Here is a 14,207-nt window from a genome sequence, read left to right as displayed (position 1 = left end):
TGTCAAAAGCGCCACCCTAGACATGTCTCATTCTCTTTTCATTTCAGCCATAGATCCCCTTAATATAGACAATACAGAGCCCCCCTCAGTGGTGCTATTCTTGTCTTAATGGGATGAAATTGTGAGATATGTTGTTGACTAGACGTCCAATTTGTTCGGACCACTATGAATGTCCACATTGATGTGTTCAACTTACGTAATTAGGAGTAGTGTCTGGGAATAACATTGATTGAAAGATTACTATTTAGGTTTAATAAAGGAAAATGAACAGTAATATGAAAAAGTTATAAGTTCTCATTAGAGCTGTCATGGTTCCTTTTTCAAACAAGCTTATATGCCTTAACCACCAAGGAACCATGAATTATGAATTAAGAATGTATTAAATAATTTTGGTAATATTGTTAGTAAGTATACTATTGATGGTAGCACATGGCTAATATAACGTAAGATAGCGACACCTGTTCTTTTTTTTTACTCATTGCACAAATGTATGAAATCACAATAATAACATAATATTAGATGCTCCGATTTTAACAATTCACACACATACTTTAAACTGAACTGATATAACTGATAGATATATAGTCTCCAAAGAAAAACAGGCCTTCTCATACATGCTCTGAGAAGAATTGGTTTTGTAAGCACAATACGTTTTTGGACTTCTGTAAATTACAGATAACTGATAGCTGATGTGTCAGAGGGAAAAGTTAAAGTGAACATTGTTGTGAAGTATTTTTGTAACCCACATCTCTTCATGGATGTAATTACAGGCAGCTTGAGCTTAAAATTATTTTATTGTGAAGCCACACAGACTTCAATCAGCTTCAAGCATATAGTGGGATGTTGACTTGTTTACTTGTTTATTACAGATCTAAAAGGAGCTATAGAGAGTGAGAAATTTTTATGAATGGTTTATTTCAGGATGTCTACTGACTCAAGTTTAGACCAGGGTCATATTTACATTTTTAACAGTGGACATTTGTTGTAGCACGGTGAAATAGGAATAGGAGGATCTACTTTGACTTCCTTTCATAACCAACAGTTATATAGGCTCTCGCTAATGTATATGATCAAAGACTCAGGGGTCCAACGGGCCCCCATTCAGTGGATCTAATTTGGCCACCTACTGAAAGGCAAAAATAATAAAATTATTAAATATCTATTTATGCAAAAAAAACAATAGGTTTAGCAATCAGCTAGATAATACACAGTTTGTCCCACCATGTAACAAGGCATAAGAGAGTGATTGCAATTGAGAGGCTGTTGCCTTTTCTAAACAAAAGTGTAAATATTCTTTCCCAAACCTCTAAAACTGTTACTATATAACTCATATAAAAACTTAAAATAACTAACTCATATAAAAAGATTATCAGATTTGTCATCTGTCAGTTCTTCTAGTACAGATATGTTAAACTCAGGCCCAATTTATATGTGGCCTGCCAGATCATATCAAATATGTATTAGAACTGGCCCACCAGCTACAAATAGGCTATAAAGACATTATTTATTTAAAATATTGTTATTGTTTTATATTTTGCTTGTTCTGGACTCAATGTTTAAGCAAAACTATTATTAAACATTTATTTTAATAAGAAAAGGTTTAACATTACATATCTTGAAAAAAGAGAAAATATGCAGATGATGTTGAAATATTTCAATAAATATTTAGTTTGGCCCAAGACTTAGTCCCAGTTTTAAATTTTGGCCTTCTGTGAATTTGAGTTTGACGCCCCTGTTCATCTGCGTTGTTGTAATGCTCACAGTGACAGTCTTTCTTTCCATGACATTATGTAATTATCCTAAACAGTGGTAGTTTGGGCAGGTAGGGCCCTCACCTGCTGTTTAGGAGCCATGGGACAGTGACATCTGCTGTCTCTGGATCTATCCTCTCTATGGCAACATCTGCTTCCTCTGCCGCTCGTTCCCATCACAAGGTGGGCGTGTCCTTTGTGCTGCCCTCCACTTTATTGTTCTAGCCAATCATTGTCCTTTGCCGAGTTGTTCCCACGATGCATCAGTAATGGCCAGAAGGCGCTGATAGGGAGCTTGCGCTGGTGACTCTCTGAAGGAATGACTTTGTCTTTACAACCGCTCTTAACCCCCTGGGAGTGATGACAATAAACACAAACAAAAACAAATGCATGTGCTCTTAAGCCAGAAGTTACCAGCTTATAGAGTTATATAAAAGTCAATGAAATCAATTGATCATGTTGAATGTTAAGTACAGTGTAGTGTGTATAGTGTATAAGGTAGGCTCTAGAGTAATAAATGAAGAAATGGTGCTCTGGGAAAAGATCAGAGTGAAGTCCCAAGGGAGTAGCAGCAGATGAAGTAGCTGAATAAGCTGTCTGTCATTGTGTGACTTAGGCCGCTGTGGTCATTTTGTTTGTTCAATCTCAACAATGGAGGCAGGTTGATAGAGAAATCTCTGTTTTCCCACAAGATTTAGGCAAAAATCTCTAGTCGCTGATGCTCGGTGCATGTGGGGATTTGGCCTGGTGACAAATTGTAATGCTAATACCAAACAAAGAGAAAAAAGGGAGGTGGTGGGTCGTGGAGTCAATGTTGTGATGCTGCCTCGTTTGGAGCGGTGAATGAAAATGTGATTCAGAAAAAGTCAAGACCGAATTAAATAAAGGAGGCAAATGTGAAACACTCAAGTCAAGTGGACTAGTGGCAGGCCCAGAGATATATAGCCTGTTTTTGTTCAGTTCTGGACAGGTCAACAAATCATCTTGTGATTCAGCGTGTTCAAACTGCTGCCATTTTATGTAAACTTCAAGCCATTTCCTTAATGTTTTAATCTACCATTTCAGTGTATGTTATAAGGAAAATATTAGGACACACAACTTACAATAAACCTTTTCAACAATGGATTCAAATTGCCGTTGAAATGAACATTAGCTTTAATTGGCAACCCCATGGCGTTGGCTTGATTCTTGTGCCCTAAAGCCTAATGGTTTGTGAAGTTACACTTTACTGTCCCTGTAGGGAAATTTTATCTGTCCTTTTAACTGATACTCCCATTGACAAACCTTTCTGTGGCTGTCTTCTTTCTGGTTATTTCCTATATTCTTGCAGGGGAATGACATTACATGTCCTAATGATTGCATCTAGAAGTATGAAACAGGCAAAAACAAAACGATCACAATTAGAATGAATAGAATAATAGAATAATTTTTTGTCTTATTAAAACAATTATACTGTCAGTATACAGCAGACTAATGACCAGAGGATTGATTAAAAAATAAGATGGAAAAAATCTATTGCAAATTACAGTCTACTGTCTAAAAAATTAAAAAATCTAAATCAAAATGTATTTTATTTATTATTTATTCATTTATTTATTTTATTTTCCTTTGTATCAAAATGAAAGGAGTTTGAAATGTAAGTATCAAAATCAATGTAATGATGACTGTAAAAATGTAAAATCAAAAAGCCATATTCTTTGCTGCCTCTGAATGTAAGTCAACACCAAGCAAATCCTAGAACCAACCTGTGTATGCCTCTGAGAGCTTGTGCATGTGACAGGTGGCCAGTGTGTGAAAAAAAGAGAGGGGTCAATGGCCAAACCGTCTTTCTCTCACTCGTGTAGGGTCCCAGGCTGACCTAAAGCTGTGTGAATGCAGGAACAGAGAGAGTGAGGCTGGATGCTCTGCTTGGGACAGGACTGAATGGACAGATTAATCAGATTATAGAAGACACACTTAAACAGCCAGTTTTCTGAATTAGCTACGGTCCTGCCCACTCCCTGTCCCAGCTAAACATGTGTGACGAGGCACTGCAAAAAGACTATATTTTTAAATTGTGCTTCACAACATGTTTTGACTTAGTTTAGTTTATTTGCCATTTATTGTTAAAAACATATTGGAAATGAATGTGCAAAAAGCTCAAAGTGCACCATGAGACATTAAATAAAGTATAATTTCATTGTACTCACAGTGGAGAAATTCACTACTTATAGCAGCTCTTAATACACTGTAATAAACTGCAGATGATAAGACAAAGGCTTTATATAATGTACTTTGACATTAGATGCATACAAACCATATTATGTGGCATTTACAACAACAGGGATATATTACAATTTGTCAGGCTAGCATGAAAGGTTTGCAAATCTGTGTAGTCTTTTCTCAGAACCCAAATCTTATATATCTTATATTTTATGGCCAATCAATGTATACAATGAAAAACAGTTTATTGCGCCCATTATTACAACGAAATTAGTAAGTCCACACTATTAATTACCTATTCTACAATTTTAAAGGTGCACTATGTAACTTTTCTGGTTGGGAGTCCAATACCTGCTTGTCTTCATAGAGATGACAGTATGTTATCAAACTTCCATTATTTTTTCTTGGAAAAAGCTGCAAAAAGGCCAGGTGTATCACCTGCTTGTCTCCATGGGGATAGATAAGTTAAATGCCCTTCAGTGGATACATACTGCAACTTTGTCAGCAGCAAAAAAGCCTAAATTAAATCAGTCTTGTCCAACATCATGAAGAAATGTGAGTTCCCCCTGAGAAGTTCAAAGAGCGCTGGTCTTTCTGTGCAGTGTATGGGAGCCCCTGAGTGCTTTGTGTGACTGTTGACACCAGTGCGATGGCGATAGGGAGGATGCGAGTGAGTGTGACTGTTCAGGCCGGAGGACAGCCTAACTACAACAAAGAGCCAGCTTTGAGCCTGTCTCCTGTGATTTTCCAACTCAGCGAAAAGCTATTGTGGCACTGCAAAAAAAAGTTAAGTTAAAAGCTTAGCATGGTATGTGCTAACAACTGCCTGCCGCTTGTGTAATACAAGCAAATAGTTTTTGAGCAGTCACAGTTGCAGTCTTTGGAGGGGCTAACGGTCCCCATGCCCTCAGCCATTAGCCCAGCAGTGCTTGAGCGCGCTGGTGTGTGAAGTCACTGGCAGGCACGTGGATGGCAGAGCAAGGTGCAGGGGCAACTGAATTCAAAGTGCAACTGAAGGTCAGTTTAGCCCTTTCCCTAATAATGAGGTCCAGTTTACCACAATAATGAGGCCATCTACTCAAAAGGTCATTGTGTAGAATCAGCACTAGTATTTGGCTGTTAATGTCTAAAGCTGGGTACATACTACATAAAGGACTATCCATGAGAATTAGGCCTGTCACGATAATTACTATATCGATTTATCTGTCAGTATATGAAAACTGGAACCATATATTTTGGGGCTCAGTATTTATTGTGGGCACTTTTTCTTTGCAAAAGTGGAGAAAAGTTTGAAATTAATAGAATTAGATTTCAGATGTAGCAGGTTAGCACTTCATTCTGCTATTTGATTGTTGCAGTTGTAGATACTGTCTACTTAAAAATTTACTCACTTTATTTTTATTGTGTCAGTGGCATAATGTTGTTTCAATATTATTGCTTATTGTTATATTTCTCTGTAGCAATATATTGTGATTCAGAATTTATTGTCATGACAGGGTTAACGAGGATGAACATAACTTAGTATTGCATTGTTGTTTGGTCATGGTGTTTATTCATGAGTAATAACTTTTTCTCACAATAATGTAACCCTAAAATGTTACATTTTAACGTGCATACTTTGTATATTTTGCAGTTCATTTTCTTTGCTATAGTGGAGATAATAAGAGATCTAATTTTATCATCTTGTGTGTTTTTTATTTGAGACTGTGAGCCAGATGAGTTTCTTTGATGACTACTTCTACACTGCTAGTGGTCTTCAAATGACACACACGTACATTCAAATACACACACGAGGGGCAACTGGGACTATATCCAGACTGGTGGTTTTACTCTGTGCCTATAAATACCTCAGTACTTAAAACAAGATCTGCTGTGTGAGAGAAGACGAATTAAGGCTGCGTGATATGACATAGACAAGTCAATGGAAAAACACACATTTTGACCAGAAACGAATGTATACAGTAGAAGTATACACAGTTTGCACCACAAATATTGACTGATTATCGCTCCATCTCGCTTATACAAAGAGATGGGGCTGACCTCAGAGGAGCCCAGCTAAGTGCTCTATGATTATGGGGTGTGTCTTTGTCTCATTTAGTGGTTCCATGAGGAGACAGTCTTCTGCTGTGTCAGGCAAACACACAGGAGTCAAACACACTGTGACAATAAAGCTGCTCTGATTTTACTGACAATCTAAACGTGTGTAATCTAGTAAAATATAAAAACAAATACTGTACATAAAATTTTTATTAATGTGCCTGTAGCTATGTGAAGCAATTATTTCCACACAAAAAGTATATTTAATTTGTCTTTTATTTTGGAAAAATATTGCGGTGTTTTCCAGTAATAAAAATGACAGGCTCTGTACATAAGACATTTATCTTTTAAATACAACACAGTCACAGTGGTCTCAAGTGCCTAACACATACATACATCCATACTTACATACATACAATATCTGCCGATAAAACAAATCAACTTAAATTAAAACAAAAGCATCAACACATGAACCAAAATAATTACAATAATTAAATTAAAGAATACATCTTTCATTAGATAAAAATAAAATAAAAGGGTAACAAATAATCTATCCAATAGTGGGCTGGTAATGTATCTTACAGTGGAAGACACAACTTGGATGGGTCAGGCAATACAGACACACATTCACCCACACACTTGCACCACTCACACTCTATAGTGCAATGAGGTTTTGGCAGGTAAGACTGATGTAGCTTGACGATAAAAGTGGCAATACAACCATTTCTTACATATTTTGTTCAGGTGAGATTTCTTTTATTACCTGTCCAAAACATTGCCCTGTGTATCACAACCTTCAGGGGTCTGAGGCCAGTATGGCCCAACAGGATCCATGTTGGATCAGTCTGCAGTCACTACTGGAGTCTTAAATCCATATTTCTGCTGAGAACCAGCTCAGCTCACACAGTTTCTGACAGTGCTACAGAGAGACAGCTGAATTTAAAAAGTCAGAAAATGATTATAATTATAATTGTGTTCCAGCTTCAACTCTGCCACACTGTGCAGATTACAATATCTATGACAGTTTTCAAACATTTTGTACCAACTCCAACTTAACAGGACAACACTTATTCAAAAGCTGTCAGTACTCCAAAGGTACTACACTTCATTCAGTACACTGTGGTACTCAAACTTCATTAACTGGCATCTGATCCATATGCTGTAGACTCAGTCCATGAGTTCAGCAGGATTTGTCCATAATGTCCAAGATGTGCATCCATTGAAATGATACGATCTGCAATACTAGTGTAGTACGAAGTCCTGTGGCTGTGTCAGCTTTGACTGTGCACAGGCTTAGTAGCACCTTGGCTCAAAGTCCTCCGGTAAATCCCAGGGAACAGCAGCAAACAGCAGGAGTAAAACCTCCTGGAGACAAACTGAGCTCTACTGCTCATGGCTGGTCTGGACCTCCATCCAGAGAAGACTGTCCCATGTCAACGGGCATCATACCTGAAGAAAACAGGGACAACACAATGAATCTTAAGTTGTAAATGACAGGAACAACCAAAACAAGAGAACATAATCTACTTAATATGAAATCTTTAAAAAAACAAACAAACAAAAAAAAACTCACCTCTGTTGCTATTATACATTCATCTTTCTGCTCTGAAAGAACATAGACAGACTGGTATCTGCTATCACACTGGTAGTCAGCGTCACTGCAGCTTTTCATATCACTTGTTGATTGGTTTCTTGAATCACTGAGTGAAGCATGACCATTCAGGTCACATGAGGAAGTGTGTTTTGAATCACTGCAGCTTGGCAATTCATCACCCATCTTCTTCTCCTCAGATGCATTACTATAAGGCAGAAAATATACACATTTACTAAATAAATTTTACACAACAACAACTTGATACACTTTAAAGTATATTCTCATCAATAATGAAATCTAGAAGTATACCTGCATCTTTTCTTGTATGCCTCCTCTGAATCGGACTCATCCAGCATTTCGCATTTGACTTCTGGTTCATAACTTTCCTCCTCTTTGCACAGGGACAGCTCATCTGCGCGCAGCTCATGGACCAGATTGTACTCCACACCTGAGTACCGAGTCTTAAAACCATTCTTTTCGGATCCACTGAGTCCATTCAGGCTGCTGATGCCACTCAGCCCACCCAGAGACCCTCCCAGCTCTGAGTGATAATCCGCTTTTTTGTTTGTGTTTTTAACTGAGGTGGCCATCATGCCGCCTAGTTCCTTGTCACCACGGAGACAGTTGTTAGTTGTGGTGAGATTGTTCATAGTTTCATGGCTGTCACTGTGCACACTGTCACCATGGTGACTATGGTGATCCTGTAGTTTTATCCGTACAAATACCACAAGTACAGAGCAGCCAATCAACATAACAAGCACCAGGAAAACTCCAGCACAAACAGCTGTCCAAGGAAACCCGGCATCCTCTTCCTCACTTTCCTCGTTGAGGCTCTCCGAGTATCTGCGGTCTGGACCTTCCACCACGGGCTGGCCTCTGGGAACCTCAGGCAGCAGGAACTGACAATTGTGGCCCCCATATCCAGGTAAACAGGCACACACATAGCGACCTCCGCGCTCGTGGCAGGTGGCACCATTATGGCAGGGGTTGTGATGGCAGCGAGAGATGGGGGAGCTGCAGTTTTGATCAGTGTAACCTGTAGATATATGATAACCCATTAGTATTACAAACTTAAAATCGTTAAAATGTTAAAATCTATATTATTCATTGTTTTTGCATCATACCTGGTGGGCAGGTGCAAGTATAGCCAGTCTCTCCCTCCTGACATGTGCCACCATTTTGACATGGGAAGGACTGGCAGAGTCCACTGGCAGCGTTTGTATTTTCACAGTTTGATCCAAAGAATCCCTCCAGACACTGACAGAGATAGGAGTTCACAAGGTCTACACATTCTGCTCCTACAAAGGTAAAGGAAAAATATGAGTTAGCAAAAGATACTGTAAAATAGAAAATGAAGTAGCAATAAGATTCAGGAAAAACAACTTGCCATTTAAGCAGGGGTTGGAGGAGCAGTGGTCAATCTTCTTCTCACAGTTGAATCCTGCATATCCCATTGGACACTGACAGAAGTAGCCTCCCTCTGGGTTGTCGGTGCAGCGCCCACCATTAAAACAAGGGCCATCAGCACAAGTGTTCGCACTCAGCTCGCAGTTGTTGCCGTAGAAACCAGGTGGGCATGTGCACTTGTAGCCATTTTCATTGTCCTGTAGAGCATATAATAATGCATTTAGAGGTCTACTTCATGTTTCTGTTTTTAAATAGCTCTCTTTTGTTGCTGATACTCACAGTGCAGCTGCCTCCATTGCGACAAGGGTTTCCAGAGCATTCATTGACCTCAGTCTCACAGCTGGCGCCGGTGAAGCCAGGCAGACAAGAGCAGGTGTAGCTGCCCTGCCCTGTGTTGGTGCAGGTCGCTCCATTCAGGCACGGTTTGTGATGAGTGCAGTAATTCAGATCTGATAACAGCAATAACATTGTAGAAGAACCAGTACAATATTGTATGTGAACAGGTTTATATTATGTTATGTGAAATGTAGAGCTTACCTTGGTTACAAAAGAGTCCACCCCATCCTTCCTGACAGTTACACTGCCATGGCTGCTGGCAGGTCCCATGCAGACAGCCGGGATATCTGATACAATCATCACAGTAGCGACCACTGAAGCCCACACGGCACCTGGGAACAAACATGAGTACTGTTAATAACTCTTTTATGATTGGCTGGGTAGATTCAAGTTTAAAGTAATTTCTATACTTACTTGCACTCTCCTGGTTTATCACAGAAACCATGTTCTTCATCACACCCAGGGAGGCAGATTGCTGTGGATGAAAAAAACAGCAACTTTAATAATGAAGCTTTTACTTTTTCACTAATGTTTCCCAAGTCTTGTGTTATGGCCATTACTACAGCCTTCATAATCACAAGGGAGACCAGCCAACAAACTTTTCTTCTAACACGGTTCTCCCCTCACACAAAAGCATGTCACACAAAGCCGCCTTTCTCCGCTCAACTGTGGGTCAGACGTCCTGTTTCTCACCCTTGGCCCTCTCATGTGCCCCCTCCCTCTGGTCCTATCCTCTTCCATCTATACCATCCACCTATCTGTCCTGTGTTCTTCACCTCGCCCCCGGTCCGCTCACACTCCTCCCTCCTCTTCCCCCAAGGCCAGCTGGCCTGTGTGGAGCTAACCACCAGACAGCTGCTCCATTGTCTCCTCTCACCGAGCAGCTGCCCCCTCCACAACAATACACCATCTCTCTCGGCCAATCAACAGCCTGAGTGCCAACAATACAGGACCCCCACTTGGCCAATCGGGGAGGAGGTTTGGGGCTAGGAGGCCCCAGTGGTCTAATGGAAGGCACGCGGCGTGTGAATTACTGAGGAGCCAGGAGGCCTCTGGTGCTATGGGATAACTAACGCCTGTTGCACACAGGCTCCACATTAGGTGGTGAAAAAGTCTCCAAACAAAGACAAGCCAATCACTGTTAGGAAAATTACCTTGAAGCCTCACTTAAAAAGTCTGGAAAAATTAAAAACTTCCCTTGACTCTAAAATCAGCAGTAGTAACTACTATGATAACGACTATGTCATTGATGGATCACCAATCATTGACACATCTTTTTCAAATATCCATGGCCATTCAAATCTATGGCCCTCCCCATGTTGTTTTCTCATAATGGTGATATTTAGATCAATAGTAAAAATCCTCTTACGTTCAGTACAGTATTGGCCTTTCCAACCAGAGTTGCAAATAATTTCTCCCCGTTCTCCACAGGTGAAGTGTCCGAAGGCATCGTCTCTGGGTCGGCAGAAGACTGAACAGCCCTCTCCATAATAATGCTCATCACACAGGAAACGGTAAGAGTAGCGCAACTCTGTCCTGCCTGATGTCTGCATGTCTTTGGACCATTCCTCTCCCACAGTCAGGTGACGCTGAGTGGTAATCCTGCTGATCAGACGCTCTGGGTTCTCTGCAAAACAGAGCAGGTGTTAATTATTATGCATCAAACTAAGAGGCTGATTAATACAATACTGGAAATATACACTTTGATATAATTTTTGTTTCTGATATAAAGTGTGCTGCGAAGGTGGCCGCCTGTGTTTTATTATTAGTCCCATAAAAAGATAACAAAATATATGTGACTGGGGTCAGTCTTAACCAGCCAATAAAATCTTTGTTATGTCCATGTGTGTTGCAGATAATTGTTAGTATATGTGACTTTGAATTCAATGTTATGACAGAAACACATTGCACAATGTCAAAAGATGCTTTTTCCAGCCCCACTTTTAGTGGTCATAAGGTAACAGCGCTGCTTTCAGTGTTGGACAGTCACCCACCTGTTGTTAGGTCGTCCAGAGAGTCCGTGTGCAAAGCCTCGATGATCAGTGAAAACGTCCCCTGAGGAGAGACAGAGAGAGTCAACAGCTGCTCTGCCTGTAGTACTGAACCATTAGAGGCCTCCCAATAAAGTTCACAGCCTAATTCCCATGTTGATTAGGGGCCTTATAAGAGCTACTACCTGCTCCCTTTTCACACCCCTGCTAGTATCACACTCTGACACTGCCGTAAAACCAAACAAGGCGGAATTTCACGCTGTGCTGCCAATGATGTGCCAACTCTGAGGATGTTAAATTTCCCACCACGCCTGGTCGAAGAAGATGCATTTTCTGAAAGCACCCCCACCCATCTTACTCCCTCAATGCCCCCTGCCCTCCCCATTTTATGCTACCAAAAGCACAGACTTATGCCTACTACAATAGCCCCTCTCACACGCTGCTGACAAAGACCTTCATAAGTGTTGGGTTTTACGCATCTGTTGCATCTTTCACTTTGCGAAAAAACCCTTTCCCTAAAGAAAGTCACAACAGTGCGTCCTTAATATCCTTTCTTGTATACTTAGTGCCATTGCATTAAAACTAAGTAAACACTGTACATTTAAACATATACATCCAGAGAACTTACCGGCCATGTGAATCCGAAATTGAAGCGAATTGGGTTCGTGAATGTGTCCGCGTTGGTCTCCGGAACCTGGAAGGAGTTGGAGCCCAGCACTGGAGTGACAGCACCGCCGTATGTGCACGGGGGTTCAGGAGAAACGTTGGCCTGGTAATGCTTTAGACAAATCCTAAAGAAAGTCTTGCATTCACACTGTTGATGGTTTTGAGTTTGAGCGCCACCATGACAGCAGTTGGCGTTTCCCTGTATCCCCTTCTTGTTAAGAAACTCCTGCAGTTTCAGCTCAAAAACCCCTGAGCACAGAACCTGTAAGAACAATCAATATACGATTCAGGTAAATTATGTCAGAACAGATGTAATTGTATGAGGAAAATAACTTTGCTTTGTGGTGCGCAATCACGTGCGTAAAAGTTATAATTGTTTGTGTGCAATCCACTGAAGGTACATTGATGGTATTCTTGGGCTTACCTGGCAGGTGAGAAGGGAGAGCGTGACAACTAGGAACAGATACGGGCGTCCCATTGTGTTGACAGCTCTTGAACAAGCGGGGAGCGCTCCACAGGTCAGTCCGTTTAGCCCGAGTCAAACGCGCATGGAGAAAAACTTTGATTTCCGTCGTGAGCCAGTCAGAAGATGGAATGGTGACCAAATATAAACTTCTTCCCCTCTACTTTCCCATGCGGCAGGCTTCTGGTAGTAAAATGTAATCCTCAAAAATGAAGGATCCTCAAAAAGAATTCCTGGTAGAAATAAGTAAATCCAAATTGGCAGCCGTTGTTGTGTTGTGATGTTTACGTTTATTTTCCACTTGGTTGGCAATGACAAACACATACAACAAGTCTTCGTTTCTCTGCGTATGTCTCTTGGTCTCTTGGTTTAGTGTGTGTCTGAAGGGCCGACAGTCCGTTCAAGGTTTTATACCAGGACAGCAGGCAGAGGGTAATAAGATGCAAATGAGCCCCTCTGCTCCTCTTCTTCCCTCCCACACCACCACAAGTCCGCCCCGGGGCATGACAATGAGGAGGAGGGGGTGCGCTCAACTTTTCTGCCCCCTCTCTGCACTTCTCTCAAAGGGACAGACCAAATGGCTCGTGAGCTGTTAAATGTGCAACACTTGTTTCCCTGATACCTCTTTCGGGCGCTACTAACAGCAGACTTAATATTTAGGTAACATTAGATTTGTTACTGAAATACACTATTCCACCAAGCATCATATTACAGTGGTCTCTTATTTACGAGGGTAAATTGGTGCCCGTAGACTGCTGACCAGCCGTCCCAACTGCGATACAACCACCATCTGCTTCACCGCATTCCTATGGTGTTCCCCTGCCGTGGATATTCACACCCCCGCTCCAAATGAGTCGATCTGTTCTTATTGCCTTATCTTTATTTATACATTAAAACTACAGACTGCCTGCGAACCAGTCATAATAGCAAATGTTTCAACGCAACAGTCATCACTTCATGCAACATATAGTGCCTTTTCACGAAGACCAAAAAACTTTCTGTAAACAGCAATGTAGTTAATTTGGTGCAAAATACAGACCTAAATGTGACTGTAAGTGATTGTCTTGCCTGACATGAGAAATGGAACGACGCCCAGGAATGCGCACAGTGGCGACCTAACTGGGCATCTATAAACGGTTTCCTTGCATGCTTGCGTATTTCCCGTATTTGCCTTTGGTATGGGCAGTAAAAAAGACTCGGTGTGTGTCGCTCGCGTGGCTGTCATTAAGGGACTTTGTGTGAAGAAGGAGGGGAGGGGGGCATGCAGGCAGTAGTTTTTTTTTCTTTGTGCTTTCAGCTGTATGGTAATTGGTCCGGCAGCACCTGCTCTCCCACAAGAATACAGCACCAGAGACTCTGAGGGATGTGGTCACTTGTATTAGGGTAATCTTTATCTTCATGATAAGATAGCTCTATGTCCTGTGTAGCCTTTTCAAAGCTTTATGAGATGCGTGGCTATAGTAACTGATTTGTCCACAGGCCCCTTTATTAATCTTCCTATGTGTGGCTTCAGAGAAATGTGCAGAAGGAATGCACACTTGTTGACATATGTGAGCCTATGCTCTGTGTAACTATGAGCAAGCAAATCCATCTTTATAACAAAGCTCTTCATTTTGATGATGTAACCATCTCGAATACTTGAGAGTAAAATAATCATAAAAACCTTACCATGTCTGGATTGGTAGTTGTGTCCTGATACGATGCCTGTCCTGCGCCACAAACCTTGAGCCCCTATTTTTAACACTTGATATCCTCTGACT

The 14,207-nt window shown here is 41.0% G+C and overlaps 1 protein-coding gene across 1 annotated transcript; it reads right to left on the bottom strand.

Annotated features, from left to right (window-relative positions):
• Positions 1-6,289: 6,289 nt before the first annotated feature.
• Positions 6,290-12,813, bottom strand: dld (deltaD). Its single transcript, XM_020941607.2, has 12 exons — positions 12,409-12,813; positions 11,947-12,246; positions 11,322-11,382; positions 10,697-10,954; positions 9,742-9,802; positions 9,529-9,659; positions 9,271-9,440; positions 8,972-9,188; positions 8,709-8,882; positions 7,894-8,620; positions 7,564-7,789; positions 6,290-7,439 (listed from the first exon to the last, which is right to left on the bottom strand). Exons 1-12 carry the CDS (start codon positions 12,460-12,462, stop codon positions 7,434-7,436), a joined length of 2,385 nt encoding a protein of 794 aa, XP_020797266.2. The 5' UTR covers positions 12,463-12,813; the 3' UTR covers positions 6,290-7,433.
• Positions 12,814-14,207: the final 1,394 nt, after the last annotated feature.

This window comes from Boleophthalmus pectinirostris, unplaced genomic scaffold (genome assembly GCF_026225935.1).
Source record: "Boleophthalmus pectinirostris isolate CB_2022bp ecotype Guang Dong unplaced genomic scaffold, ASM2622593v1 HiC_scaffold_19, whole genome shotgun sequence".
In the NCBI taxonomy this organism is placed as follows: Eukaryota; Metazoa; Chordata; class Actinopteri; order Gobiiformes; family Gobiidae; genus Boleophthalmus; species Boleophthalmus pectinirostris.
This window is presented reverse-complemented; position numbering and strand designations above follow the sequence as displayed.

Excerpts from the sequence above, each read along its gene's own strand:
- dld (XM_020941607.2), bottom strand. The coding sequence starts at position 12,462 with ATGGGACGCCCGTATCTGTTCCTAGTTGTCACGCTCTCCCTTCTCACC. Across the intron at positions 12,247-12,408 it reads TCTCCCTTCTCACCTGCCAG|GTTCTGTGCTCAGGGGTTTT; the intron begins GTAAGCCCAAGA and ends TTGTTCTTACAG. Across the intron at positions 8,883-8,971 it reads CTCCAACCCCTGCTTAAATG|GAGCAGAATGTGTAGACCTT; the intron begins GCAAGTTGTTTT and ends TTACCTTTGTAG.